Source organism: Acomys russatus, chromosome 3, assembly GCF_903995435.1.
Source record: "Acomys russatus chromosome 3, mAcoRus1.1, whole genome shotgun sequence".
Taxonomy (NCBI): domain Eukaryota; kingdom Metazoa; phylum Chordata; class Mammalia; order Rodentia; family Muridae; genus Acomys; species Acomys russatus.
Window position 1 is genome coordinate 37,839,086 of NC_067139.1, and position 27,646 is coordinate 37,866,731.

The 27,646-nt window shown below is 55.5% G+C and overlaps 2 protein-coding genes across 5 annotated transcripts; one reads left to right on the forward strand and one right to left on the reverse strand.

The window, feature by feature from the left end:
* Positions 1 to 1,726: 1,726 nt before the first annotated feature.
* On the forward strand, positions 1,727 to 10,699 carry Prr7 (proline rich 7, synaptic). Of its 2 annotated transcripts, XM_051172269.1 has the most exons (4): positions 1,727 to 1,897; positions 7,121 to 7,268; positions 9,125 to 9,773; positions 9,933 to 10,699. In XM_051172269.1, the coding sequence occupies exons 3-4, from the start codon at positions 9,362 to 9,364 to the stop codon at positions 10,328 to 10,330; spliced, it is 810 nt and encodes a 269-aa protein (XP_051028226.1). In that variant the 5' UTR covers positions 1,727 to 1,897; positions 7,121 to 7,268; positions 9,125 to 9,361; the 3' UTR covers positions 10,331 to 10,699. The 2 variants fall into 2 exon arrangements, with proteins under 2 accessions (XP_051028226.1, XP_051028230.1); XM_051172273.1 differs by lacking the exon at positions 7,121 to 7,268.
* A 108-nt stretch (positions 10,700 to 10,807) lies between these two features.
* Positions 10,808 to 26,121, reverse strand: Dbn1 (drebrin 1). Of its 3 annotated transcripts, XM_051172429.1 has the most exons (15): positions 25,914 to 26,121; positions 21,411 to 21,466; positions 20,716 to 20,828; positions 20,470 to 20,544; positions 20,191 to 20,337; positions 19,949 to 20,026; positions 19,591 to 19,742; positions 19,444 to 19,507; positions 14,810 to 14,869; positions 14,597 to 14,720; positions 13,750 to 13,887; positions 13,258 to 13,428; positions 12,145 to 12,824; positions 11,777 to 11,879; positions 10,808 to 11,606 (listed from the first exon to the last, which is right to left on the reverse strand). In XM_051172429.1, the coding sequence occupies exons 1-15, from the start codon at positions 25,997 to 25,999 to the stop codon at positions 11,536 to 11,538; spliced, it is 2,118 nt and encodes a 705-aa protein (XP_051028386.1). In that variant the 5' UTR covers positions 26,000 to 26,121; the 3' UTR covers positions 10,808 to 11,535. The 3 variants fall into 3 exon arrangements, with proteins under 3 accessions (XP_051028386.1, XP_051028406.1, XP_051028396.1); XM_051172449.1 differs by lacking the exon at positions 13,750 to 13,887 and having other exon boundaries at positions 10,809 to 11,606; XM_051172439.1 differs by lacking the exon at positions 13,750 to 13,887 and having other exon boundaries at positions 10,809 to 11,606; positions 11,777 to 11,882.
* Between the last annotated feature and the right edge of the window lie 1,525 nt (positions 26,122 to 27,646).

Below are 27,646 nucleotides of genomic sequence, written 5' to 3' on the forward strand. Positions count from 1 at the left end.
GAACAGTGGCACTCAGTATGATCAGTATTGTGGCAGAGAATTCTAGAGAGTTGAGTCTGGGAGGACAACACTAAGCAGTGCTCCCTTGGCCCCAAAAGTGTTGGGCTTGATAACTCTCCCTGACAAGGCTGCTGTGTCCAGGCAGAGCCAAATGGAAAGCTGAACGCTGCTTGGGAAAGGAGCGGTTAAGATACAGACTATTGGGAGGGACCTGAGGGTTTTAAGGGCCTCTCCCACCATGTACAAAACCCCTAATGTAACATGAGCAAACTGCTTTCCCCTGTCTCAAATCAAGTGGCTTTGATAGTAGTGGGCTTTTAACTCATCTGCACCCACTCCACACAGCACATGTGGCCCAGGTGGGACTGCTGAGGGTGGGTGGAGCTCAGTGGGAGAAGTGCTTTTCTAGCATGTGTGAGAGGCCTGGGTTTGAGCCCCTGTACTGTAAGTGAAACACATCTCAGACAAAAAGGCTGCCTGTTGCTTTGGGGGCTATGACTGCCAGAAGCAAGGCACTCCAGCTTGCTTGTGTCTTGACACTCTTGAGTCGTAAATCCGTGGTCTCCTAATGGCCAACTTAGAAACATATAGTGGAACAACCCTTGATGGCACCCATGGGTGGCTAGGGGGCAGTGACTGTCCCTCAGAAACCTGGGTGTTCATACTCCAGAGAAGAGGCCGAGCACTGGGTGGCTGTTAGGAGTACATACCCTTCCACACCCCAAGGAGGGGATTAGTTCATGGTGGACACGAGTCCCAAATGTCACCTGTGGACTTTGTGTTTGCTCCATTACTTGTTTTCACTAGAGATAAGTAAGGGGAAAGACACCTAGTTTTCTTATTGGGGATGCAGGGCAGCGCTTACGTCGAGCTGTGGGGGCCATCCATACCACCTAAATAGGGGAAATGTGCCTGGTTCCAGCTTTTGAAACGCTTGGAACCAACTGCGATCAAAGCTAGTTAAGTTGGGTTCACTGGCTCATGGCCCCTTTTCCTGTGGGCTTCCAGGTATTCAAGACCTGGCTCTCAAAGCCCTCGCTGTTCCCGTCGATGTAGTGGGAGGCACTTTTGGAAGATCACCATTAATGCCATAGAGAAGTTGAAGTAGAAACAGTTAAGGCAAGCACACAGCCAGGGAGGGTCAAGCTTAAGATGGAGCCGGTCTAGACAGTATCCTTGCCCTTGAGGTGAGCATGCCTGTGAAACCTTGGCGATTCAGCGCCCCCAACACCCCCCCCCCCCGTGTGTGTGTTTCAGTAGGCATGCAGTAATGTATACCTTATGGAACAGAACGAATGGGGTCCTGAGTTGGGAGGAAGCCACACTGGGGTGCTGACTTGCTCTAGCCCCTGCCGTATTACCTGTCTCTGGACTCAGTGTATGAATATCTGGGTTCGTGACCTCAGCTGCTCTGCTAAGCATCCGGGTGTGTAGCTACTTTGTGCCGCGAGGCTGCAGGTGTGTGTCCCTCACCCCCAACTCCCTTTGGGTAGACCGTTGTTAGGAGCTGTGCAGAGTGTACCTTCTCTGTGTTAGGATGCCCTTGGTAGTGCAAGCCCACACCCTCGTGTGCCGTGTCTGGGTGCGCAGGTGGGTCCCGAGTCCCACCCACCCCTCCCCTCTCGCAGCAGCCTCGGCGGCGTGTGGCAGGGAGTGTGTGTGTGTGTGTGTGTGTGTGGTGGTGGTGGGGGGGGGGTTCTGTTGGCTGCGCGCGCGCGCACGCCAGGCTCAGCACGCGCCCGTGCGCGCGCCCCGTGCCTCCAGCCCTGCGCTCGAAGCGGCTTTCGCTGCCACTGTCTGCTCCCCGGGGCCGCCGCCTGCTTCAAGCTGGGGCTTCTGTCCGCTAGGCCGCTCGCCTCAAGGCAGGAAGACGAGTTCGTGGAGGATGCCTGGGCCCGTGAGTACCGCGACGGCTGCGGGCCGGGCGGGAACAGAGCGCGGGCGGAAGATGGTCTTCGGGCTGATGACCCTTCCTGAGGGTGGCTCAGAGCCCTATCCTGGTATCGCCACCCCGACCCCGACCGGGACAGGGGACAGCCCCTCCCCCAGCCCACACCGGAGGGAAGGAAGGAGGGGAAGAACACCAGTGAGCGAGGGAGCCCGAGCCCGGCGCGAGCCGCCACCAGTTCGCTTGGAAACCGTTGCCACAGCAACGGGGTTGCGCTCCCCGGCAACACGACTGCGGGGTGGCGACGCCCCCTCCCCCACCACGGCTGAGGGCGCGGGAGGGGGGAAGGGGGTGCACAGTGGAGAGAGCATCGCTCCTCTGGCCGGTCTGGGTGTGCCTGCCTCAACACGTCGAGGGTGGGGGTGAGGGAGAGCGGCTCCGTGGGCACGAGCCGGCTCCCACGTGGCTGCAGTCGTCGCAACAGGGCTCCCTGGGTGGCTGCAAACGTGGAGGCGGCCCAGACCCTGGGCCTGCCGCAGGAGGTGTCCTGAAGGTTGTTGGGTCTGGGGTCTCTGCCGGATAGCTACCATTGGTAGTACCACCACAAGGGTGCTCTCCCGCTCCTTGAAACATGGGCTGACAAAATCGCATTCTCCGGAGGTGATTTTTTTTTTTTTAAACTAGGGAAGAAGAAAGAAGCTAGCCAGCATCCCTCATGGCCAGGGCATGTGCCAAAACATGGGCCTGTGGTGGGCCTCTACTTGGTGTTCCTAGCCACCATTCTCCAGGGAGGGATAGAAGCAGAGCAAAGGCCGTTGCTGACCCAAGGGAGCTGAATCCCAGGCCAGATGGGAGCGACCTAGCTCATTGTCTGGACCACAGTGCTCCTTTCTCGTCTGTGCACAATGCTTTGACTGTGTGGGGTGGCATGGAGGTTGCCCTGCAAAGGGACTTGAGCCACATGGAGATGCCCTGCCCAAGGGAGCTCTTCGGATGGCTACTGAGTCAGAGGAAATGACCTCTGGCTCTCCTCCCAACCTCCCCTCACCGGGCAGTGTGCTGGAGAGAGGAATGGCCCCCCTGCCAGTAGGACCTGACTCAGCAGATGCCAGCCCTGACCACAGGCTTCAGATATAGCACCCCTGAAACCACTACCAACTACCCCCAGATCTCTTTTTCTATCCAGTGAAGTATCTGGTGCCCAGGATCTGGGCCATCTGAGGCCTTGGCATAAGATGCCCTTAAATGGATGCTGCATGGGAAGCCAGGCAGAGAGAGCTGGGGAGTTAGTCACAGGTTCCTTTCATTCTTTTCCTGTTCTGTGTGCAGTCTGAGTGCTCTGCAGCCACCGTCCCCCAGTCCTTACAGCAGCTGTCCAAGGTGTGATTAGCATCCCTGTTTTAGAGATAAGAACTTTTGGGGCTCAGGAAGAGAAGGGACTTGCCCCAAGGTCAAGCAACCAGAAAGCCGTAGAACTCAGTTTGCACTGGAGGCCTTTCTTGGCCATGTGATCCAGAGCTTGCCAGAGGAACAGTCTTAGCCCTCCCTCATGTTCCGCCAGTGAGGAAGTTCCCCATCTCAAGCCTTGGTGCACCTTTCCTTCTTCCTGCTGGATCAGCTGGCTCCTCTCTCACATGCAGCACAGGGCGAGCTATTGATAGGCTGTGTTCGTGTCTCCCTCCTCCATTTTCTCTCTAGCTGAGTTGAAGCCTCAGTCTGGCTGCATTAGCCCCCTGGGAAGCCCCCAGGCCCTACTCTCTGGTGCATAGGCTCTCTGGCTTTTACAGCTTGTAGTTCTGATTATGAGACAATCTGGCAAATACAGACCCAGACAGTGCTGGGGCCCTGTGGTTGGCCAGTCCAGCTCAGAGGCTGGAAACCCAAATGCCCCACAGATCGCAGGGACAATGGTAGCCAGGTACCTGCCTGTCAGTTAATGTCACCATACAGTATGTGGACTTGGTGTGCCTAGGCTATCCAGCTTTTGAGATTAAGCATGAAAACTGCCCTTTATGCAAATGTTGGGAAAATGAATATTGAAAAAGATTGCTTGCCAGTGGCCAACAAAACCTTCATGCATTATGTTAAAGTTGAAGGTCTTAACTCTTGACAGTGCATGCAGTCCATAGTAAAGTGGGGATGATTTCTGCTGGACCACTTCCATGATGCAGGGTGCTGGCTTTCAGTTGGCCACATGCTGGTGTACACTGGGCTTGAAGTTGTGTCCCCATGCCCTCCCCACTTGTCATTATTAGACAGTTTTTTTTGTTTTAGATTTATTCACTTTATGTGTGAGTGTTTTGCCTACGTATATGTCTTTGCGCCGCGTGCATGCTTAGTGCCTGTGGGGGTCAGAAGAGGCAGCTGGGTCTCCAGGAAGTAGAGTTTCAGATCATTGTGAACCACTGTGTGGGTGCTGGGAACCGAAACCTGTGCCCTCTGCAAGAGCAACAAGTGCTCTCTCAACCACCGAGCCATCTCACCAGTCCCTCAGGCAGGTCTTGGCACTCCTGTTCTACAGGTAAAGAAGCCACCTTAGCTGTGGATTAGTATGGCATCACATGGCTCAGCTAGGTGGAAACAGGATCTAAAGTCACACTTCCTCTCAGTGCTTGACATCCAACGCTGCTCCTCACGAGACCCAAGCACTGTCTCTCCCTCCCTGCAGGAACAAATCACCATGTTCATGCTGAATGAGAGGAGACGCGGAGCCACAGGAATGAGGTTTCATGAGTCTAGGCTTTCACTGTCCTGCCACATTCCTCCCACACTGCCCTTGACAGGGCCAGCACTGAGAAGGAGGGCCCAGGGAAATTCTTTGTGTCCGCAAATTGACTGGGGCTCCAGCAATGTCCACGTGCCAGGGTCAGATCACAGACCCAGGTCAGAACCTTACCGAGCCTTCGTGGAAGTGAAATTAGAGCAGATCCATGCAAGGCTGACTTTGGGAGCTGAAACGAGTTCTCCCTCTGGTCTCAGTATACGTATATGTTGGTGTGAGAAAGAGGTATAGAAGTGTCGCCTGTGTCCCCCTGACATGCCTTTCCCTCCACGACTGGATTTGAAGTCTTCAAGGCTTTCCAGCCAACTGAGTCCACTGGCATTAACTCTTGAGTATTGCTAAGATCACACTATGGAGACTAGGGATGCCTGCCAGGATAGGGTGACAGCTGCTCTCTTCCCCAACCCTGACCTCAGCACACCACACTATATTTTGCCACCCCATCTCCTTTTCTGGTCTCTTCATCTCAGGCTTATATCCAGGGTTTCATCTTGTCCTTCCCACCCAGACTTCTCTCCACTCCAGTGCCTCCGTATCACTTTTCCTTGCATCCAGATGACTGGGTTTTTAAAATTGGTTATAATCAACCCCAAGTGCCAGTCGCAGTGGCGCACAGCTTTCATCCCAGCACTCAGGAGGCAGGGGCAGGCAGATCTCTTTGAGTTCCAGGCCAGCCTGGTCTACAGAGTGAGTCCAGGACATCCAGGGCTACATAATGAGGCTATGTCTTGAAAAAAAAAAAAAAAACAAAAAACAACAATTAAAAAAAAAAAAAAAAAAAAAAAAAACCCACCCCTAGAGGGCTAAGGGCTGGGCAGTGACTTCTTTTTCAGTGAGATTTCCCAAGAATAAAATATATGCTGCCCTGATGTGCTCCCCTCTCCTATAGCTACATCAAACAGGTAACTGGACACCTCCAGTCCCTTCAACAAGTGGTTTTAGCCGCTGTGTGCCAATTGATCAAGGCTTTGTTAATACTGTAGTGCATAAGCTCATCCAGCCTAAAGTGGTAAGGTAGCTCAGGGTAGCCATGTCCTGGCAGTGGTGGAGGAGACCAAGAGGCCTTGGCAGAAACTATTCTGGAGGCCATGATCTGGGTCACAGGGTTTCTCTGGCATAGCATCTGCTGGACAATTGTTAGAAATTTGAACTCTAAAGCCAGGTGTGGTGGCTTTTGCCTATAGCCTCAGCTTTTAGGAAGAGGAAGCAAGACCACTGTCACGAGTTCAAGGCCAGCATTGCCGACCTAGTGAGTTCAAGACTAGAAATGTGAAGGCTCAGACCTACTGAATCAGATGATGGGAGTGCTAGCTCTCTGGATCTGGACAAGCCCCCCCCCCATGTATTTCAGAGGCTTGTGCAAGTTTCAGAGGTACCAGTCTGAAGCACCCACCCTGTCCCCCAGCCCGGAAGCAGGCAGTTCTGTCACCTTTGCAGATATGAGCTCAACCCTTACCCTAGTGATTCATGAGGAACCCAGCAGCAAAATGCTTAGGACACACCTGAAGTCTTGCTTTCAGCCCTTGGTGTAATCCCACCATGGTCTATGAAAACCCAGCAAAGCCAAGTGCACATAATGTTTCACATGTCAAGAGGAATCCTAGGCAATGTTTAACAACCTACAAGAATATAAGGCCGGGGGTGGGGGGGGGGGGGGGAGAGGGAGAAGAAATACAGAAAACAAATCATGTGGCAGATAGAAAGATGAATCCATCTGGAGGGCATGGTCCCCAACAGGGCAGGTGAGCAAACGGTAGGTGTTTTGCTGTCGGTGAGACATGATGAGTAGCTGAGACCAAGACTCTGCAGTTTGTAGGTTCTACTAGGGCCAAAGCATAAACAGAGAAGAGCCCTGGGCAGAGGGCTTTGAAAAGTTTGGCCTGTTCCAGGGAGCATTTCAAAAGATCTGAATGAGCCTCTTGATGTTTACGTACTGAGCAACTATTGTGGGCTAGAGGTAGCCAAGAGGGGGGCTTTAGACCAGACTATGGCCCTCTGTAGCCCAGCAGGAGAGAGTTTAGCATTAGTTGGACAGTAGAGCCTGACTGCTGTCAGAGGCGGGTGCCGTGGTGTGTTCCCAAGGAAGAGATTTCTCTCTGACCCACAGTTTGCACAGTGCAGTGAATGGTGGTTCTTGCAGAGTGACTTGCACTAGTGACAGCAGCACACAGATTTGGGGTTTGTTCCTTAGAGTCTGGCCTACTGCCCAGTGTGCTGAGCTAGGTACCCTTAGGGCACAGTTTCTGTATGTTGTTCTTTGTGGAGCTGGGAGCTACTATTCTCTCTCCAGATCTTAGGAGTACTTACCCACTCCCAGAGCTACACCACAACAGGTGGCATGGGGCCTTGACAGGACAGAATAGGAACACACATTTCAGCTACTAGTTAACCTAAGTACCAGGTGTTCTCATGTGCTGAGTGCTAACAAACACTGGGGTTTTCATTCACAGCTCACCACATGGAAAGTGGACAGCGACTGATTCAGATACAGACTAAACCTTAGCACCTCCTATTAGCTGTGTGACATGAAACAAGGCTCTTCCTTCTGAGGGCTTGTCACTTCATCTATCAAATGGTGGCGTGACCAGAAGTGACAAGGTGATGTTAATGTTCTTATGATTGTGCATGGAGCCAATGTGGTGGTGCATGCCTTTAATCCCAGCAAGGGGAGGCAGAGAGGCAGGTGGATAGCACTTGAGTGAGAGGCTGGCTGGGAGTACAGTAGTGACACCCTGTCTCAAAAACAGCAAAAATCTACATGGAAAGAAGGAACAATTTCTGATATCTTTGACAGATTATTTTAAAGCTTCCTTTTATTTATATATTGTTTATATACTCTTAGATGTCATATACCATGATGTCATGTGGTACAAGTCTTTTGGACTCAAGCCACCTTCCTGGTAGTTGCAGACGCGCACCATCACCCCTGGCCCTTAACAGATGCCTCTAATTTAGCAAGCACCATTACTTCCAACCACAGAAATACCTTTTTTGACCTGGGACTGCTTCTGCCCTTTTGACTGAAGCCTCTAGCTAGTGCCTGTTTCCTCAGAACATTCCTGCTCTTGAGGGCTCAGGAAAAAGAGAACAACAGATTTAATTGACTCCCAGTGACTGGCAGCATCGTGTTTTTATCTGAGCTGTGTCACCATGGCAGCCTCATGGTGGGGTTGTCGAGGGGGCGGGCAGAGCTATTGTTCCTACCCTTGTCTGCTCTGGAACGCAGGCCCAGGAGGATAGGACTGGCATGGGCACCAAGTGACACATGGCTGAAGGCAGCCAGAGAGTCAGACAGGAGCCATCTGGAGAGTTGGGGTGGCCAAGGCCTGGCATCCTTTCAGCCTGGGTCTTAAGCTGATTGTGGGCACCAGAGCTGAGTGAGTGTGGGTATGCCAAGGGCAGGCGGTTCCCTGGCGCTCCTGGAAAACCATACTTCACAGAGCTCAGGCCAGGGCTTTGCAGCTAGGCCTAGGTTCAGATTAGCGTTACCATCTATGCCGTTAACTGCTCTTCCTGATCTCAGCTGTGACTTAGAAACAATTTGTTACCCAGAGGGTAACAAATGTTAGAGTTCCTGGGAAAGGCCCATTTCTGTTCCGTGGGGATGGTGACCTGTCTGTTGCTTGCTGCCATTAACTAAGCAGTCAGGGCTTCCGATTTCCCTCCCAATGCAGAGATGCCCCCGGACCCCTGCTGTGAGAGTAGGTGAACCTACGGACACAGGTTTGTAGTGCGGGACTAGATGGGTCCGAAAGACAAATCTTTCTAAATTTCCACCCTTCTGCAAAGAGGGAAAGGAATTAGTGGAAGGAAGGGGAGGGTTGAAAGTAAGAGAGGTGCAGCCAAGTGGGGTTTGCACATGAGTAGGTGGTGCGGGAAGTCGAGTTGGGGCTGGAATCCGGCTGGCAGAGGCGCCTAGAGGAAGGAAAGAGGCTTGGCCCACGCCCAGCATCAGGAGCAGACAAAGGAAGGGTCGGTGGCATGCAGTGGCAGCCACTCGCCAGTCTCTTACAGACAAGGCTAATAGTTGGAAGCAGTGCAGGGCAGAAGCTGGGCGCCAAGCGAGCTGCTTGTGGTCCTCCAGGAGGCAGACTGTCCTTTTCCCCACCCCAAAACACCGCGCCCGAGACTACTCCAGTGTCCTGGTGTTCACAAGCCTCCAAAACCACCTCGAAGCTGGACCTAGGGTCGTGGGTGGACTCCACGCGCCCCCTGCTGGCTCGTCTTGGGTCGCGTCGGCACGCGATGGCCGGGTCTTGATTCGGGGAAACCCTATGGGGGGGGGGGGAGAACCTCGGGGCGTGACGTCATCCACAGGTGACGTCATCCGGCCCCCGGGGAGTGCGGGGGTTCCCACCTAGGAGGCATCCCCAACCCTGTGCGGGACGCGGGTGCAGGCTGGGAGTCACCCAGGATCTCGGCAAGCCTCGCTGAGTCCTGTGTCTGCCCCGCAGGTCGCTCGCGGCCCCGGGTAAAATAAGCCCGCGCCGCCCGGCGCCATGGAAAGGAGCGGGAACCAAAGTTGCCCCTCGCCGGCATGCGCGCCCATTGAGCCCCGCCGCAGGCAGCCCCCGGCCGCAGGTCCCCGAGTGACGCTGGCGGCACCTGGGAGCGTGGCGCGGCCCCGGGGCCACGCCGAGGAGCCCAGCGTCCAGTAAAGCTGCCGAGGACCTGCCGCTTGTGCCGCAGCCATGGTGATGTCCCAGGGCACCTACACGTTCCTCACATGCTTCGCCGGCTTCTGGCTCATCTGGGGTCTCATCGTCCTGCTCTGCTGCTTCTGCAGCTTCCTGCGCCGCCGCCTTAAACGGCGCCAGGAGGAGCGACTGAGAGAGCAGAACCTGCGTGCCCTGGAGCTGGAGCCCCTCGAGCTTGAGGGCAGCCTGGCTGGAAGTCCTCCGGGCCTGGCGCCGCCGCCACCACCGCACCGCAGCCGTCTGGAGGCGCCTGTGCACGCGCACTCGCACGTGCACGTGCACCCGCTGCTGCACCACGGGCCAGCGCAGCCGCACGTGCACCCGCACCCACACCATCACGCACTGCCGCACCCACCGCCGCCGCACCTTTCAGTGCCGCCCAGGCCCTGGAGCTACCCGCGCCAAGGTAAGGCTGCGCTGTAGGCAAGTGCTCCAAGCTATTGCCCTCGGCGCCCACCCTTAGCCCAGGGATAGCGGACTAGGGTGGCGGTGGCGGCTGGGCGAGGCTTCTGCGGGAGGCTGGGACTGGCGGCTTCCTCCTCACAGCCCGTTTCCCGTTCCGCAGCGGAATCGGACATGTCTAAGCCGCCGTGCTACGAGGAGGCGGTGCTGATGGCGGAGCCGCCACCGCCCTACAGCGAGGTGCTCACGGACACTCGCGGCCTCTACCGCAAGATCGTCACGCCCTTTCTGAGCCGCCGCGACAGCGCCGAGAAGCAGGAGCAGCCGCCTCCGAGTTACAAGCCTCTCTTCCTGGACCGGGGCTATACCTCGGCGCTGCATCTTCCCAGCGCCCCGCGGCCCGCCGCCCCCTGCCCTGCCCTCTGTCTGCAGACTGACCGCAGCCGCCGGGTCTTCCCCAGCTGGACCGACACAGAGCTCAGCAGCCGCGAGCCCCTGGAGCACGGAGCTTGGCGCCTGCCCGTCTCCATCCCCTTGTTCGGGAGGACTACAGCCGTATAGAGGGGCGCCCGGCGTCCCGGGCCCCACGGGCGAACTCCTAGCCTGACTGCGGGGCTTTTTAAATGCTTCCCTTGGACTGCAAGGAGGGGAGGGGGGAGGGAGGGATTTCTTACCCTGTTTGTTACATTTTGAGGATAATAAAGGTGTGTGATCTGCTTTGGTACAAGCGGAGGGGGGACACCAGCTGCTTTAAGTCCTAGGTGCTAGTGACCAAGCATGTGGACCTTAGGGTAGGGACCTGGGGAGCGGGTAGTACGGAAACGAAACCAAAGGTTGCTTCTCAGGGCGAGCCGTTCAGGCTCCATCTAGCCAGCTTTTGTGCGCCCCCGGTAGCCTCGGAGATGTGCGGAGTTGGGAAGCTGGTCATGAGGGCCGGCACCCACGAAAGATCGACCCCTGGAGGCCCAGAGCAGCAGGCCCGAAGGGATCTGGATTTCTTTATTAACAGACATGAGCACGACCCATTACATAAGTTTGTGCTTTAAAAAAAAAAAAAAAAAGTTAATATGAAAAAGAACCCAAGCAGAGAGGAAGGAACTGGGGAGGGGCCACCCACGCCCCTAGATCGCATCTACAAGCCCTGACTTGACTCATGCCTAGGACCTCCAGCCTGGGACCTGCCCGGCGGGAGGCGGGAAGCCAAGGGGCCCCAGGTGGGCCCGATAATTCCTTTCAACCAAGCAGCGAGGGTGAAGAGAAGGGGCGGGTCCCAGGGAGCCAGAGCCCACGAGCCATTTATTGCCATGTTTTAAATTTTCGTGCAAAATATCTGAAGCCCTGGATAGAGAATACAAAGTGGTATTTTTCCAAGAAACATAAAACTAGGAAAAGTGATGGGAGGGAACACTTTCCCACCAGAGCCCCCGACCCCCACCAGGTCCCAAGCAGGGTGAGGCCTCCACCCTGGTCAGCTGAGCAGGGAGGACTAAGCTACAATCTGGTCTGGGCAGGAAGGGGGTGGAATCTGCAACATCGTTTCAACTACCAACGGGAGGAAAACCAGTCAACTGTACAAGTCTATCAACTTTAAAAAAAAGGGAAAAGCTGTAAAAGTCAGGCCCTGTGAGTAGGGAAGCAGACAGCTCCCCGGCCAGAGTGGGAGCCAGGCGGGGCGCTGCTAATGCTGGCGCGCTGCAAGCCGTCTGGCCAGAGGCCACTGTAAGTGGGCAGCCTTGGCGAGGGCAGCCGGGAGGCAGTTGTCACTACTAATCACCACCCTCGAAGCCCTCTTCCTCTTCAGGTACGGGGTCTGCATCCCAGCAGGTGATGTCGATTTCTAGGATATATTGGCAGAGGAGAGTAGATCCAGCAATGGCGCCGTGCCCACCCTCAACCTCTAACAGTGGTGCCAACCCCGTTTGGTGACACTGCTAGCCCTCACATCCCATCCTGTCACCAGAATTCCCATGGTTCCCACGGGGGCGGGGGTGGGGGTGGGGATACTACCTGGAGGCTTGTTGTAGAACACAGGAGGTGGAGCCTTGGCACACAGCTCTTCTGATTGGCCGAACTCTTCCTCCTGGGACTGACTGAAGTATCCTTCACTGGCCTGCTGGGTTTTTTGTTTTTTGTTTTTTTAATTAAAGCCTAGGTCACCAAGCCCCATCTGACAGGACTACAGCTGATCTACCAGGCCTGGGCCTGTTTCCCTAGCAACCAACCTTGGAATCCTTGGTTGCTGGGGAAACACGGACTGACAGGAATGGAAAGGGGAGTGGAATAGAGCCGCTCAATATGGATCTACAAACCATCAGCCCTCCCTCTCCCCCTCAGCCCTGACTACCGTCCCTCCCATCGGGCTGCCCCTGTCCCACCTGGGTCCCCTCCTTTTGAGTGGTCTCTCCGTTGGTCAGCAGGTGAGGTTCCGGCTCCAGCTCCTGCTCAAGCACCTGACCCACCTCCTCTAGAGCTGCAGAGGGCACAGTCGGGACCTGGGAGGCAGCCAGGGGGTCCCCTTCTCCTTCCTCTTCTGGGTCACAGAAAGTGGCTGGAGGTTCCGGCAGCTCATCAAAATTAAGAAGGTTGGCACAGCCTTCACCCACTGGTGGCAGTGGCTCCTGAGTTGCCTCATCCAGCAGAGGCACCTCTGCCAGGGAGGCCTCAGCACCTGAGGGCGGTGTGGGTACCCTGGGCTCAGCCTGAGACGCTGAGGCCTCTTCTCCATTGCCAGGCCATAGATCAACGAGGCTGGCAGTGGCAGGGGTGACATTGTTGGCATTCGTGGTGTCAGTAATGGCAGTGCTGGTCTCAATGGTGTCGGCTGCATGGGCATCAGCTACTGAGGTGACCGAGGCAGCAGGCTCTGCAGGGGCAGCCAGCTCTGGGGGTTCTGTACACATCAAGTCCTCCATGGGGCTGCTGTCTTGCAACGGGGGAGGTTCCGATGCCTGAGGGGGCTCCTCTGCACAGCCCGCCCAGGCCTGAGGGGTTTCTGCTGCTTTGGCCTCCTTGCTGGTCTCTTCACCATCCAGTCTGGGGGTAGACTCCTGAGCCTCTGTGGCAGCACACACGAAGGACACAATGCAGTCAGCCCCGTTGGGGAAAATTAGATGTCCTGGGCCAACCTACAATGCCCCGCCCACCCTCTGGGGAGAGGGAATTCTCAACTTCCGGGAGGAACTACTACAGAGCATCTCTCAGTATCAGCTGGACCTCACTATCCTTTCACTAACTGTTTGCAAGCCACTGGGAAGCTCAGGGAGGAAGGCCCATGACTGCTTCAGTGATGAGCCAGTGAGGTGAGATAAGGCAGGGCTGAGAGCAACACCAGGGCTCTTGTCCGCTACAGCGGCTTCCTTAGCAGCGGAGCAGTTGTTGACAAGTGATCCAGTTCCTTTGAACTGTGTTACTGTGGCAACCCAGGGTTCCCAGCCCAGAGACTGATTGGTGAGACTGGGGACTGGGTACAGGCGGAACCCTTCTCTCACCTTGAGCTGGTGGGGGTGGTGGAGGTGGGGGTGGAGGCTGCGAGGATGTGACCTCATCCAGGGCCCTCTCAATCTGCTCCGTGACAGGGGTAGAGGCTGTGCTGGAATCAGACGGGCTCCGGGTGGGAATGGGAGTGGGTGCCATCCTCCTGTGGCTGTCCAGATGGCTGCCTGTGGAACAAATGGCCAGGCTAGTCGGTGAGGATTTGAGAGCTAAGGTGGAATCAGGACTGTCCACCTCATCTTCAGTATGGGTGGGGGCTGTGAGCTCCCCAGGCCCCCCTGGGGCCAGATTACTGCTCCAGACCCTGTAATCCAGGCCCCTGGGGGCCAGGACCCTCCTGCAGGGCCAGGGACAAGAGGCAGGTGGTACCTGCTCTGGGGACAAACACCAGCAGTCAGCAGTCAGGCTGGGGGAGAAAGGGCGAGGGGGCTGCTGGGAAGCGGGGCCCTCCTTACCCCACCCTGCCGAGGCCTGGGGCTGCTACCTACATGGGAGGGAGGAAGAGAGGTTTGGGGTGCGGTGACAGGTGATATAGGGAAAGGGAGTCCGTGGAGGGGAAGAGGAGGAGGAGGAGGAGGAGGAAGGCCCACTGTCCGATGCCTTTATGAAAGGGCAGTACGGACGACCTGCCAAGAGAGACAGACAGAGAAAGAGACAGAGGACAAGAGAGGGTCAGTCTCCCCCACCCCTGCCCCAAGGCCTCACCCACCCCCAGGGCCAGCCGTAGATATCTAAGCCACCTTCAGCCAAGCTGGGCTACAGCCTCAAGCCATCTGATGCCTCCCACCAGCCAGCACCAGATACACACATGGGCACACACAGCGGCCTCTGCGTAGCAGCACAAGTCAGTAAATCTGCCATGCTCCTGGGACCCAGCACGAGACCAAGCACACAGTGGATGCAAATACTCAGACCAGCAGACAGGAAATAGAACGGGGCTCCAGGGGGAGGCAGAAGCTACACAAGAAGCCAAACCGGGGACCCTCAAGGACAGCTGCTGCAAGGATGCAAGGGCCAGAACAAGATCCCACCCTACATGCATCCGAGGCCTTCGGGCCGGACCTGGTCCAACCCTGCAGAGAAGCTCCCTTCACCAAAGCTGCCCAACCAGCCTCGAGTACCACCCACTGCTCAGCCAATGCCCAACATTGACAGCGCTCCCCCAACCCAGTCAGTCCCTCTGTGGAAAACCGTGGGTGGGGGAGCACACTGAAGGGATCTTGCCTTCTCCAAGGAGTCCTTGGGCAAGACTTCTTTTCCAAGAAGAAGTCCCAAAGGGATTTAGGACCACAGTCTGAGGAGTAAAGAGCGGGTAAGGATGGGGCCTAGGAATACCTGGTCGGTGGTTGAAGGGTGATGGTGCATCACAGCTGCCCGCAGAGGCCGATGCAACCCGCTCCTGCTGCCTGAAGAACTCCCGTGGGTTATCAGGACGCTGGGCAATAATGGCAGCTGCCTCCTGAGGGCACAAGGAAAGAGAGAGCGGGACAGGGCTAGCTGGCCGAGCCAGGCCTTACCCATCTCACTCACTACCTTCCCAGCTCTCACCTCCACCTCGGATTCTGACTTCTTCATCTGGGATTCCTCCTCTTCATCTCGCTGGTCACCCTGGGAACCAAAGGGACAGTGTCCTAAGCATCTCTTCTGCAACCCAGCAAGGTCTCAAAGGTGGCGCTTTGCTCCCCTCAGTACCCAGTCACACAGCCATCTCCCTCATCCACAGACTGACCAGACCTTGAGTACCTGACTCATGCCACGTCTAACCAGGCATCGCTAACGTAAGACACGGCAAGCACTGATGAGTATGGCCCATGGACTGGGTACTGCTCTGATTCCATATTTTAAAGCCAAATTATTTGGGGGGGGGGGGTGTTTTGCCGGCCTGCGTGCCTGTTCACCACATGTATGCAGTACCCGCAGAGGCCAGAAGAGGGTGTCAGAGCCCTAGAACCGGAACCACAGATGGCTGCCAACACATAGGTGCTGGGAATTGAACCCGCTCCTCTGAAAGAGAAGTCAGTGTTCTACACCGCTGAGCTACCTCTTCAGGCCCTGATGGCAAGTTTTTAAACCCACGTAAATTGAGCTGCTACCACTTAAAAGTTCAGTTTCACATTGAACTGAAAATAGTATCTAGTTCCTATTTTATTATACTAGGGATTGTACCCAGGTGCTCACAGAACCCATGCAAATGCTTTACCAGTGACTACGTCTGTGGCCCTTTATGTTTTTATTTAGGTCAGGGTCTCATTAAACTGTTAGGCTGGCCTTGAATTTATGATTCTATCACTTCACCTGGCTTTTGTTTTTTGAGATGGGGGGAGGTCTCTCACAGCCCCCTGAGTATCTAGTGTGTATTCTCCCTATCTCTGGCTCTTGTGTGTCTCTGCTCTTGTACTCTGAGGTGGAGGCCTTGTAAATGCTGGGAAATGCTGTACTACTTACTGAGCTGAGTACTCAGGCCCCCAGTTTCTCAACACCACTGTAGCCTGAGTCATACAGAAGCTGCCTTACCCAGGGAAGTGTGGCACCCAGTTCACTGCAGTCCCTGACTCCCTGATTCCCATTTGGCCATTTCATGACTTATGTTTTAAGACTGAAACCCAGAAGTATAGGTGGGCACGTCCCTTGCTTGGCCACACTCCCCTTCCCCGGTCTGATCTAGCCTTCATGTCCCTTGCTTGGCCACACTCCCCTTCCCCGGTCTGATCTAGCCTTCATGTCCCTTGCTTGGCCACACTCCCCTTCCCCGGTCTGATCTAGCCTTCATGTCCCGTGCTTGGCCACACTCCCCTTCCCCGGTCTGATCTAGCCTTCTTCACGTCTCCAATCTGACCATCCATCCCAGCTTCAACTCACCCTACATCCTCTGCTGGCTGTGGACACAATGTCCTCTGTATGCTACAGTCACTGTGCCTAGAATAGTCATTCCATTTCCCAACTCCACGCTCTGGCGCAGGAGATGAGCCCAGCTCTCCCAAATGCCTGACCTACCACCACCCGAGTCCAGCCTCTCCAGTTTAAGGCTTCTCTCTACCTGGACACTAACTCCTGAGCAAGAAGTACCTGGCTCATTCAGGTGGTTTCCTTCTCTGTGTCCCCTCAGGGAGTTCCTAGCAGATACAGATTGCTCTGCATCATGGTTCCTGTTCCTGGGGGTCACTTCCCTGATCCTCTGTGAGCAACACAGGATGAAGACCCAAGTGTGTGGGAGTGGCTGGCACAAGTATAGTATGTGTTTGCTCAATGGAACTTACTATATCAAAAACCTCTTATGAGGGCTGGAGAGATGGCTCAGAGGTTAAGAGCACTCACACTGGCTGCTCTTCCAAAAGTCCTGAGATCAATTCCCAGGAACCACATGGCGGCTCCAACCATCTATAATGAGATCTGCTGCCCTCTTCTGGCCTGCAGGTGTATATACAGGCAAAACACTGTATACTATATAAATGCATCTGTTTTTTTAAACTGTGCTTCGTCTAGTTTTTTTTATTAATTTATTCATATTACATCTCAATGGTTATCCCATCCCTTGTATAAATACATCTTTTTTTTTTTTAAGCCTCTTATTTAGCATCTCCTGTTGTTCATGGGGCAAACTGGGCAGAAGGGGTTGCCAGGGAAGGGAAGCTAGGTGAAGAGCAGGGCTTTTTTTCTTACATTTTGAAACAGGAGCTTACTTTGTAGAGCTGGCTGGCCTGGAACTCATAATATAGACCAGGCTGGCCTCGTCCCAGTGATGTCAGCCTCTGCTCTCCTGCTGTTGGGATTAGATTGAGCCACCACTTCTGGCTTAGACCTTTGCGCTGAGCATATAACCCAGAGCTTAAAATTTTCCTACTGTAGATTCACTAGGGTCCCTTACTTTGCTCCAATCAAAGAAAGGAGCCGAGGTGAGCTGGAGAGCCAGCTCAATGGATAAACACGGCTTCTTCTCCCCCCGCCCCCCAAAACAGGGTTTTCTCTGTTACACAGAGCCCTGCCTGTCCTGGATTCTCTTTGTAGACCAGGCTGACCTTGAACTCACAGCGATCCGCCTGCCCCTGCCTCCTAAGTGCTGGGCTTAAAGGAGTGCACCACCACGGCTCACTTAAGCATGGCTTCTTAAGTGTGGATCCTCAGCACACACACAACAGAGAAACACATACCCATGACCCCAGCACTAGATGGGGAGGTGGCAGACCCCTGGGGCTCGCCGGCCAGACCATTCAGCCAGAACAGTAAGCGGTTCAAAGAGAGAACACATCTCAAACAATAAAGTGGGTAGCCACAGTGAAGACAGCAGAAGTTAACCTCTGGCCTTTATAAGTGCATGCACCAGTGAAAGCACTGGTCCATACTTCCATACTATATGCACATGTGTGTGAGCACACATATACATACACACATGCGCACACATGCGCACACATGCGCATGGAAGAGAGCTTGCTTATCATCGAGGCTTTAACTGTAAGCAATGTGAACACCACTGAAACAAGTTACAGCTGTGGGTGGAAGTGAGAGCAAGACTCCAGGGTCACCGACATTGTTGTGCCTAAGCATGTGACGTGAGGAGTCAAGGCAAAACCAAGGGGCTAGAGAAGTGGCTCAGTGGCTAAGAGTACTGGCTGCTCCTGCAGAAGAGCCAGGTTTGGCTCCCAGCACCCTTGCTGTGACTTACAACCATCTGTCACTCCAGTTCTAGGAGAGCCAATGTCTTAAGGCAGGTGTGGTGGCGCACACCTTTACTCCCAGCACTTGGGAGGCAGAGGCAGGCAGATCTCTGTGAGTTCAAGGCCAGTGTGGTCCAGAAAGCGAGTCCAAGACAGCCAAGGCTACACAGTGAAACCTTGTCACAGGAAAAAAAAAAAGTCTTCTGACACTGAATACACACGGTGCCCAGGCATACATGCAGGCAAAACACTCATACACATAAAATAAAATATGATAATCTAAACAAATACATTCTTATTAACAGGAGAGAAAGCAATACAGCTTTCAAGAATTCCTAAGTTAAAAGAAGTCATTTTAGCTTGAAAGTGGAGGCGCACACCTTTAATCGCAGTACTCAGGAGGCAGAGGCAGGCTGATCTACGTGAGTTCGAGCCCAGCCTGGTCTACAGAACAAGTTTCAGGACAGCCAAAGCCAAACTCAGTCTTGGGGTGTGTGTGTGTGTGTGTGTGTGTGAGTGAGTGAGTGAGTGAGTGAGTGAGTGAGTGAGTGAGTGAGTGAGTGAGTTAGTGAGTGTTTAAATTTCAGTTTCACCTGGGACCTTCCTCAGAGGACCTGAAATCAAAAGGCCGCCCTAACAGCTGGCTACAGTGTTGCTACATAGTTACTTTCCCGTGAGGTAACTTGAAGCAGTAGAGGGAATTTAATAGAACCTCGGCAGCCACTGCTTGACTAACTCTGAAGTCACCCACTAGTCTACTTTCATGTGTGCATGCACACCTTTGAAATTCCTATAAAACTTGGCTTTGAAGGGTAGGAGGATGGTTCAGGACAGGATTTCTCTACGCAGCCTTGGCTAACCTGGACTCACTTTGTAGACCAGGCTGGCCTCGAACTCACAGAGATCTGTCTGCCTCTGCCTCCTGAATGCTGAGATTACAGGCCCAGGCCCGGCTAACACTTGGTTTTTTTTCAAAAGACCCTGCTGTGAATGAGTGGACACAATATCTGTTAGGACTGCAGCAATGGAAGGGGGCTGCTCCAGAGGCCAACCTGTGTGAGCAGAACCTGAAAGCATTGGTCTACATTCACTCAGGAGCTCCGAGTCACTTTCATTCCAAAGCCTAATTCTCAACCCCCCCCCATCCACCCCATTCCCCCCACCCTCCCACCCCACCCAGTGCAGAGGCCCTGACTAATACACCTAAGTCTCCCAAGCCCCAAGGGGGCAGAAGTGGAGGAGCGAAGTCGGTGAGGGGCTGGGCCAAGGTGGATTTTCCCATCTAGTTTGGAGATAAGCGTGTAAAAGAACTTTTCGTTGTTTTGTTTTTTTATTTTCACATAAACACCAGGTCCCCACAGACAGGTGCTGGGCCTGACAGACTCATGACATTAATGGCCAGGCATGCTCCCAGAGTACCCAGTACTAATGCTGTCTTGGGGGGTCACTGCTGTTCCCAGGGGAGACCCAGAACACATGAACCACCCTGACTTTCCTGGCCAGGCTCGAGAGCCCTGGAAAATAACTTACAAAGATAGACTGCTCCTTTAACCGTCTCTTGGCCTCTTCAGCTTCTAGAGTCTGCTGTTTCCTCCTGGAATGAGAAGTTAAACCAACGAACCCCTTCAGGGTGGGCTGGGGAGTGTGGACAGCCGTCTGCCTCGGGCCAGCCCTCACCTGTGCTCCTCAATCTGCTGCTCCCGCTCCCGGTAGCGCCGCTCCCGTTCTTCCTGCTCCTGCCGCTCCTGCTCCATTCGTTCCTGTTCAAACCTGAGCCTGGCGTCCAAGGCTTTCTTCCGTTCCTCCTCCTTCCTCAGCTCTTCCTCTTTCTGGAACCCACACCCAGGAAGGACAAGCCCTGAGCCCAGACTAGCCTTGGCCCTTCCAGCCTACTCCCACCCAGGCTGGGGAGGTGGGCTTCTGGGAACTAGGCGGGGGCGGGGATGAGCCTTGTGTGCAGGAGACAGAAAGGCTTTGCTCTTTCAACTGAGAGAGGTCGTAGGCACCCTGCGGGCTCAGGGTCTGCGCTGCTCACCTTGGCCTGCTCCCAAAACTGCTCCCGGTTAATCCGCCTCATTTCCACAGCTGCATCTGTCTTCTGGTAGGTGGTACCCTGTGGACATGAACACCAAGAACAGACTGAAATGCTCCAGGGCTCACATGTGTGAAATGAGGGTTACGGGGGGGTGGGGGGGGGCGGCACTGGGGAGGCCCGACTCAGGGGCCAGGTCACACAGGAGCCTGGGCAAGACAAGCCTGTCCCAGGAATACACTGACCACTGGCTCAGCATTCTCATCCTCTCGAAGCCGCAGCCGATGCAATACTGGGCTGGAGAGCCGCGCCAGTCCATTGGAGAGCCGCTGCCCAATGGCTCCAGCATCAATGTCTTCCACACTGCTGGCGTTCACAATGACGTCAACGCCCTTCCATTTAAAAAAAAAAAAAAAAAAAAAAGCACTGTTTAAGTGGCATCTAAACTACCATCACCACCCCTAGCATACAAACCTGTCCCTGGGTGACTGGCCACGCCCCCTTTGGACCCAGTCCCTGCATACCTGAAAGAATTCAGCCACCTTAGCCACATGGCTGGCACAAGCACATTTTCGGGCATCAGGCACATCTTCACCAACCTGCAGTGTACCCAGTGAGGAGCTCAGCAAAGGATAGGAGGAAGGCAACAGCCCGCCGGCCCAGACTATCTTCCCAAGAACTAGAGTAGGATTTTCCCCAGAAGCGGCTCTGGATGGAATGTGGCCGCTCTGGAGCCCTCAGCTCCCAGCCCCATCCCACAAGCAGCATACCCAGTTGATGAGCACATATTTTGGCAGGGCAGCCTGGGAGTCCTTGACGCTGCAGAAGCCGTACATCACTTTCTGGTTCTCGAAGTGGCCGGAAAGCTCCTGCAAGCCCCCTTCTGGGGAAACCAGGAAGGTGTCAGGGCTCTCCATGTCCTACACTCTTGCCCCTACAAAGGGCCCAGAACCCCAGGGGACTTCTATTCTGCAGAGCTAGAGACCCAAACCTCTGTGCAAAGAGGTGAGGGGGCAGACCAGAGTCTAGCTTTGACTCTGGATTTTCCTGGGTCTGACCCGAGGTGGGACTGAAGAACTGTCTCTTCACACAACTTCACTTCTCAGCGATCACACCTCTCATGTCTGAGGTGCCAGTGCCCAGCAAGGCACACAAAGCCTTCCTTAAGGAAATCTCCCAGCTTTGCAGAAATTAGGACCGAGCAGGGCCACCCTGCTAGGTCTCTTCCCTAGCTGTGTGACGTCAGGCAAGTTGCTTTTCCTTACTGTGCCTTCCCAGAAGTCAAACAGGAAACAAGGGCCCCTCCCTCTGCTCTCTGAGGAATGCAGGAATGACAAGAGGAAGGCCAACCATCAGATGAGTGTGGGTCTGCTGGATGGAGGCAGGAAAGTGGCTTGTAGCCAGGGAGGGGAACAAAACAACCAGAGTAGGTGGTGGGAGGAGAAGGAGTGGCTGGAATCCTTACCTCCTGATGCTGCAAGCTTGAGGTCATCCGAACCATCCTCGTATGTGTACAGAGCCCTGGGGAGAGGGAGGGGTGGCTCATAGAACTGTCAGGTCCTAGGCAGCCAATTCTGGGTGGGGAAGGCACCAGGGAGGGAGAGTGATACCAGAGGGGTGGGGGGAAGGCAGGGGTAAAACAGGACAAGGAGGAGAAAAGCTTTGGTTGTTGGTTGGTCGTGACAACAAGGCCAGGCATCTTTTCAGCTGAGCTGGAGACCTGGGTCAGATGGCACTCAGGGAACGGTGGGGGGTAGAAATCTCTGCCTAGTCAGCTCAGCGTCCGAGCCCTAGCCCTGGCAGCCCACAACCCAGTGGAGCGGGTGTGCAACGGAGACTCCAAGGCAACGGTTCCTTGGTTACCGTTCCCTGGCGACCATGGTTCTCATCCCTCATTGGCCAGGGCCAGGAATCTACCTGGTGCGTGCCTTGGTACCCGCTGCCCCTCCCCCTATTGGGAGGGAGGAGAAGAATCTGGTGCTCAATGCTGGGCATCCCCTGGTAACCATGGCAACCTAGCAATTGGCACAGAAACCAGCCCACCAGAGCTGCATTCTCCTCCAACACAAAGGACCCCAGGGACATCCTCAGACTAAAAACCTCTCCCTCGTTGAGATGGGGAAGGGGTCCCCAACTCTGATCCTAAGATCTCCTGGTCTTCTATCCTCCTAGGCTGCCTCTGCCCTAGCTGAAGCCATGTAGACCAAGGCTGGTCAGAAAGCTAAGCTAACCACTTCCTTCCTTCCTTCCTAGCTTTTCCTGCTTTGTATGTATTCTTGGCAGGCACACTACAGCATCCATTTCATGGAAGGTAACGTAGAGATTCCCCCCCTAGCCCCCCCAACCCATCCTGATGCAGGCAACGCGTGGAGAAGGGAATCTTGGTCCCCGAGATTCAGAAGGGCTCAGACCGTGTGCCTCATCTCCCATTTCCCATCTAAGTCAGGAGGCCGGGTGTGTGAGAAAAGGGGTAAGGGGGTGATGGAGGGAAGGGAAGAGCGAAGAGAGAGGAGGAAGACGAGAAGAGGAAGAGAAAAGACAAGAGAAAGGAGGGAAGTAAAGAGAAAATAAAAAATGGTGGAAGAAGGAAGGAAAAGAGAAGAAAGGAGCAAAAGGGGAGGGGGAGGGAAAGGAAGGAAGGGACCTAACCCCATGCCCCTAGAGGCTGTTGGCCCTAGTTGTTAAGAGGGTCAAATGGGCCCTGCAGCCCCTCCCTTCCTGGACTCCTCCCCCTGCTTTTCTCCACAAAGAGACACAGGTGGGCTGAAGGTCTTGGAGGCCTTGGTGCAGCTGCTGCCCCAGCCACCCTAACAGCTGCTTCCCAGCACAGCTGTCCCACCACCTGTCAGGCTGCCCTAACCCGTGGCCAGGAACAAAGAAATAGGGTGTATCCCTCTGTAGTCGCGGATGAAGCCCTGAGCCAGCACCAGGAATCCTGGCTCCTTCCAAGACGTTGCTCTGGACACCACATCTCTCTGGGGTAGCTGCTTGTCTAATCCTCATCAAGACTCTCTCAGGCCTCTTCCATCTTTCCTCCATGCCCACCCACCTCCAAACAGCCCCTCTTCCCCAGTAGGGCCACAATCCTTCCTCAGTAGAGACCATGCCTCGTTCAGACGCGCTCAGCTCAGTTCTGCCCAGTCCACATTTCCAAAATGACCCTTGCATTCATCGCCACACTTGGGCCACACTGGCTCCCAAATCCAGTTCTGAAGAATACTTTCTACCATCGAGCTGCACAGGGACTTTTCTATTCATGAAGACCACTCAGGATGCCCCTGCCAGCTCCACGGGCAGCCTGCGTCCGAGCCCCACACCCCAGAGCATGATTGTACTCAACAGAAATGGGGACCATTATGTTGACTCTCCTCTAGCCCCCCCCACCCTGCTGGCCAGGGCATCTGTAACAGACTACAAGCACCCTGGGACTGGTTGCTGGGAACCAGGACACAAGCAGGAAAGAGTAGATGAGAAGGGGACTGACTATAGGTGTACACACCTCACCAACAGCAAATCCTGGAGACAGTCACTGTCACAGTCTGTCCTGACAGTTTTGTGAAGGCAGGAACTCCCTGCTAACACAGAACTGCTGTCTGGATCCTGGGCCCAGCACAAAGTGGCACTAGAGGGATTTGTAGTGTTGACACAAACTAATCAACCGTAAGAGCCACAGACACTGGGCCAGGGCAGCTTCAGGGTGCTAGCAGTGGAAGGCTGAAGACCAACGTACTCACACAGTGCTGGAACTGGAAAGGCCCTGGAAAGGCCCTGGAAAGGCCAGGAGGACTCTGCCCAGCCCCCTTTTCTCAAGTTCTTGAGAAGAGCGGGAACTTCTCACACAATGACTCACATCAGAACCAGGGGGGTGCTGGCCTTTCTCACTCCACAATCTGACCACCCCAGTGTCCTACTTCCAGCACAAGGACAATGGTCCATTTAAGAGACCCTGCAACCTAGGGGTCAGCTACCCTAAGCACCCCCCACACCCATATTCAAAGTCAAGATAGAGGGAGGAAGACACCAAATGCTCCTGCCCCAACATTTTAACCCAGGACACCCTGCCCGCTGGACTATTAAACGCAGGGTCTGTCCTGCACCCTGAGCTCTCACGCAGCTCCTGGTTGTGTGGTAAGAGCTGAGAAAAATTATGCCATCTCCTGAAAAATGTGACCCTCACACCTTTTAACAACATGCTGTTCAGGCCCTTGGGAGTGAGCAAACATATATGCAAGGGTGCATCTGTGCATCTATCTGTGTGTGTCCCACACACAACCCAGATGGAGCCGGCCCATGCCCCGGATGAATTACTAACGCCCTTTGGTTACACAGATGTTGCTGATGGTGGGAACCTAGGCCTCAACTGAGCAGGGTATGGGGCAGCAGTAGTTGAGGAGACCGGCATTGGGTTGCCAGTGTTCTGCCTTTGAGGGGGTTAAGAGATGCAAGGTATTGTCTATTTATACCCCACAGACTAGAGAAAAAGCAAGGTTCTGGGCAGTGTCTCTCTTCAGACAGGGCATATCCCCAAACCGGCTTCTCCACCAGACCAAGCAGGCCACATGCCCAGATTGCCTCCATGATCTCAGTCCCTCAGGGGCAGGGCTGGGACAACAATGTGGAACCTGCCCTGCTTGGCTTGTGCTGGCTTCTCCTATGACTGACCTGCAAGACACAAGAACTCGTCTCCTGAGTCCATTGCTTTGGGCCTGGCTGCCCGCCAGTGCTGCAGTACCGTGGCATGGACTATGGACGCCTGGCTATTTGTCCCCTCCTCCAGCCCCCTTCCCAGGTTCCCCTTCCAGGGCGAGAGTGAGGCCAGCCCAACTGAGGGGTCCCTCAGACAAGCCTCAACTCTGCCTCGATTTTCTCAAGAAGAGCCTACTTCCAGCTTGACAAGATGAAAAGAAATCTAAATATAAAATGGGGATCTGGCCCATGAGAAGAACACTTGGGGGCTGTGCTCAGAACCAGCATCCGCCATCCGGCATCGGAAGCCCTCGGTTTTCCTGACACCCTGAGGCTTTCGGCCAGGGCAGGTGGTTCACACCCCTCCTCCACCTCAGGGAGGGTAACAGCTGGGGAGGGGGAGAGAAATCGTCCACTCACACCACCCCAATCTGAGGCTGACAGCCCTTTGCTGCTGAGTGGAGGGGCTAGGGTCCCCGAGATCTACTCATCCGGTAAAGCTCTGAGGGGGCTCCCTCCACACTTCCTCCCAGCTGGCCACCTAAGACAAGCTGCTCGCTCCATCTTCTGGGTCTCTTCCTGCCTAAACTGCCTAGTCCTAGCGATCCTTCAGAAGCGGAGAGAAGGGCTCAGCCCTGCCTCTTCCTCTGCGACCCGTGAGGGATAAAGGAGTCACTTGGTGGTTACCATGTGGCAGTGAACCTCCTTCTAACACACCCTAACCTAGATGTGGGGGGAGACAACCCCGAAAAGCCCCCGGTGGGCGGGGCACGCTGGCCCCCAGCCCTCTGCGCTCCTCCCCCGCCCTAGCTTTCCTTTGTGCTGTGGCCGGGCAGGCTGCTCTAGCTCCGCTAGCTGGGTCCCCGCCCCGTCCCCACCCGGCCCTCGCCCGCTCGAAGGTGGCGAAGGTGCCCTTGGCTGGCCCGTGCACACCTGTCCCCCGGGCCCGTGGAGGGAGGCAGGGTGGGAAGGGGGATGGGCTCCGACAGAGCCGTAGGACCCCGGGCCCCACGTTTGGGCTCCACATCCGCGTGGCTGGCGTCCGGCTCCCGCGCCCCTAGTGCGCCTAGGGCGGCCTCTGGGCGCCCCGGCCCGCGCGCCCAGCCTGGACCGGCCCCTCCCCCGGCTCGCACAAAGGCAGCCCCTCCCCGGCTCTCCCGGGCCGTTGCACCATTTCGGGGTCTCCCCCTCCCTTCCCGGTGGCAGAGCCTCGGGGAAACAAAGGCGCGCGGCGGCCTGGGGACAAAGGGGCCGGGGGCGGGGGCGGGGGCGGGGGGCTCACCAGTCGGCCGCGCTCTCCTCCCGGATCACCTCCTCGTAAGCTGCCAGCAGCTCCAGGCGGTGGCCGCTGAAGCTGACGCCGGCCATGCTGCGGGCCGGACCGAGGCCGAACGGACAGACGCACGCACGGACGGACCGACCGACACGGGAGGGAGGGGAATGAGGGAGTAGCCGCCGCCGTCTCAGAGCCTCTGCAGCGCTGAGAGCGAACGAGCCAGCGGCCGGGGGAGGGGAGCCGGCCGGCGGGGGGCGGGGGGCGCTGGCTCCGCCCGGCTCACTCCCTCTGCTCGCTCGGTCCTAGCGCCGCCCTGGCCCGGCCCGGCCCAGGGGGAGGCCCGCACACACACCCCCTTCCCAGCTTGCCCCGGGGCGCCCCCACGCCCCTCGCCCTGCTGTCCAGCACCTGCATTCTGAGCTTCCACTCTGCTCCCCAGGGCCAATCCCATGCACCTGTCTTGTCTTGTCCCCGACCTAGTAGCATACCATCTTTCCCAGCCATAAACCCACCAAGATTCTAGGCCCTACCCAGGCCCAGGTTCATCCTCTCCGCCTCCCCAGAATAATTGGTCCAACCCAACAACTTGATTCACTTAACCCCAACCCATTCCCGGCCCATTCCACCTTGCATTAAACCCCTTTTGGCTTACCCTGTCCCGCCCCCGCCCCCCGCCCCGCCCTCCGTTCAGCGCCTCATCAGACCAGGCCTGTGATGTCTACAACCAACTACCTCTGAAAGGACCCTTCCTAGTCCACCACCATCCCTTCCAGGGCCAGCCACACATCCTATCCCAGCTACAGACTCAAGCTTAGCACGACACACCTCCACATGTTGACCACACCCTCTAGCAATGCCAGCTGCCTGAATCCCACTCCGATCCCTCTCTAACCATACCCCTCCCACCAGCCCTGCCTTATGATCTTATCTCAAGCCATTCCTACCCCACCCAAGCTCATCACCTTATCATTCCAAACATTTTCTTCCCCCTTGATGGGGTATCCAAAAAATCAGGTCTTCTTTCCCAAACACCACACTTCCTAAGGAACCCCAAGTTGGGTCTCCAAGGCAAAGAAAGCACCTCCAAAGCCATTCCAGGGTGAACTGGCACCTTTATTTCCCAAAGTTCTGAGAATGGGCCTCAGAAAAGCCCCTTTGTAGTGGCACAGACAAGGCCTCTAGGCACTTTTTGCTGTGGAGTGGAGGACCCTGAAGCCCTCCACAGCTCCGGAAACCGTTTCCGTGTCACCACGACGCCTCCCAATCCATTTCCCAGAGAGGGGACAGAACCCCAGAGCCTCACCAAGCTTCATCAGGCTAGTCTGTGAAGAGGAGGTAGTGGTTTTCAATTGGTTCCTAATTCTGATTTGATCGAGGGGTGACTTAAAAAAAACTCTGCAGTTCTGGGAGGGTGGGGGGGGGGGGCACGCCTTTAATCCAAGCACTCGGGAGGCAGAGGCAGGCAGATCTCTGTGAGTTTGAGGCCTGCCTGGTGTACAGAGCACATTCCAGGACAGCCATGGCTACACAGGGAAATCCTGTCTTGAAAAACCAAAAAGCAAATTCTGAAGTTCACACAAGCCCCTGCCACAGGAGCTCTGGGCACCCACTGTACTCATGGACCCCTATCCCTGGCAGTTTCTCTACCACTCCCACCTATAGTGAGCCCCAGAAGTGGTCAGTCCTGGGCCCCCAGTCCTAGGGAAGGTTAGTGAGGGCAGAGGGAAATGGTGATGACT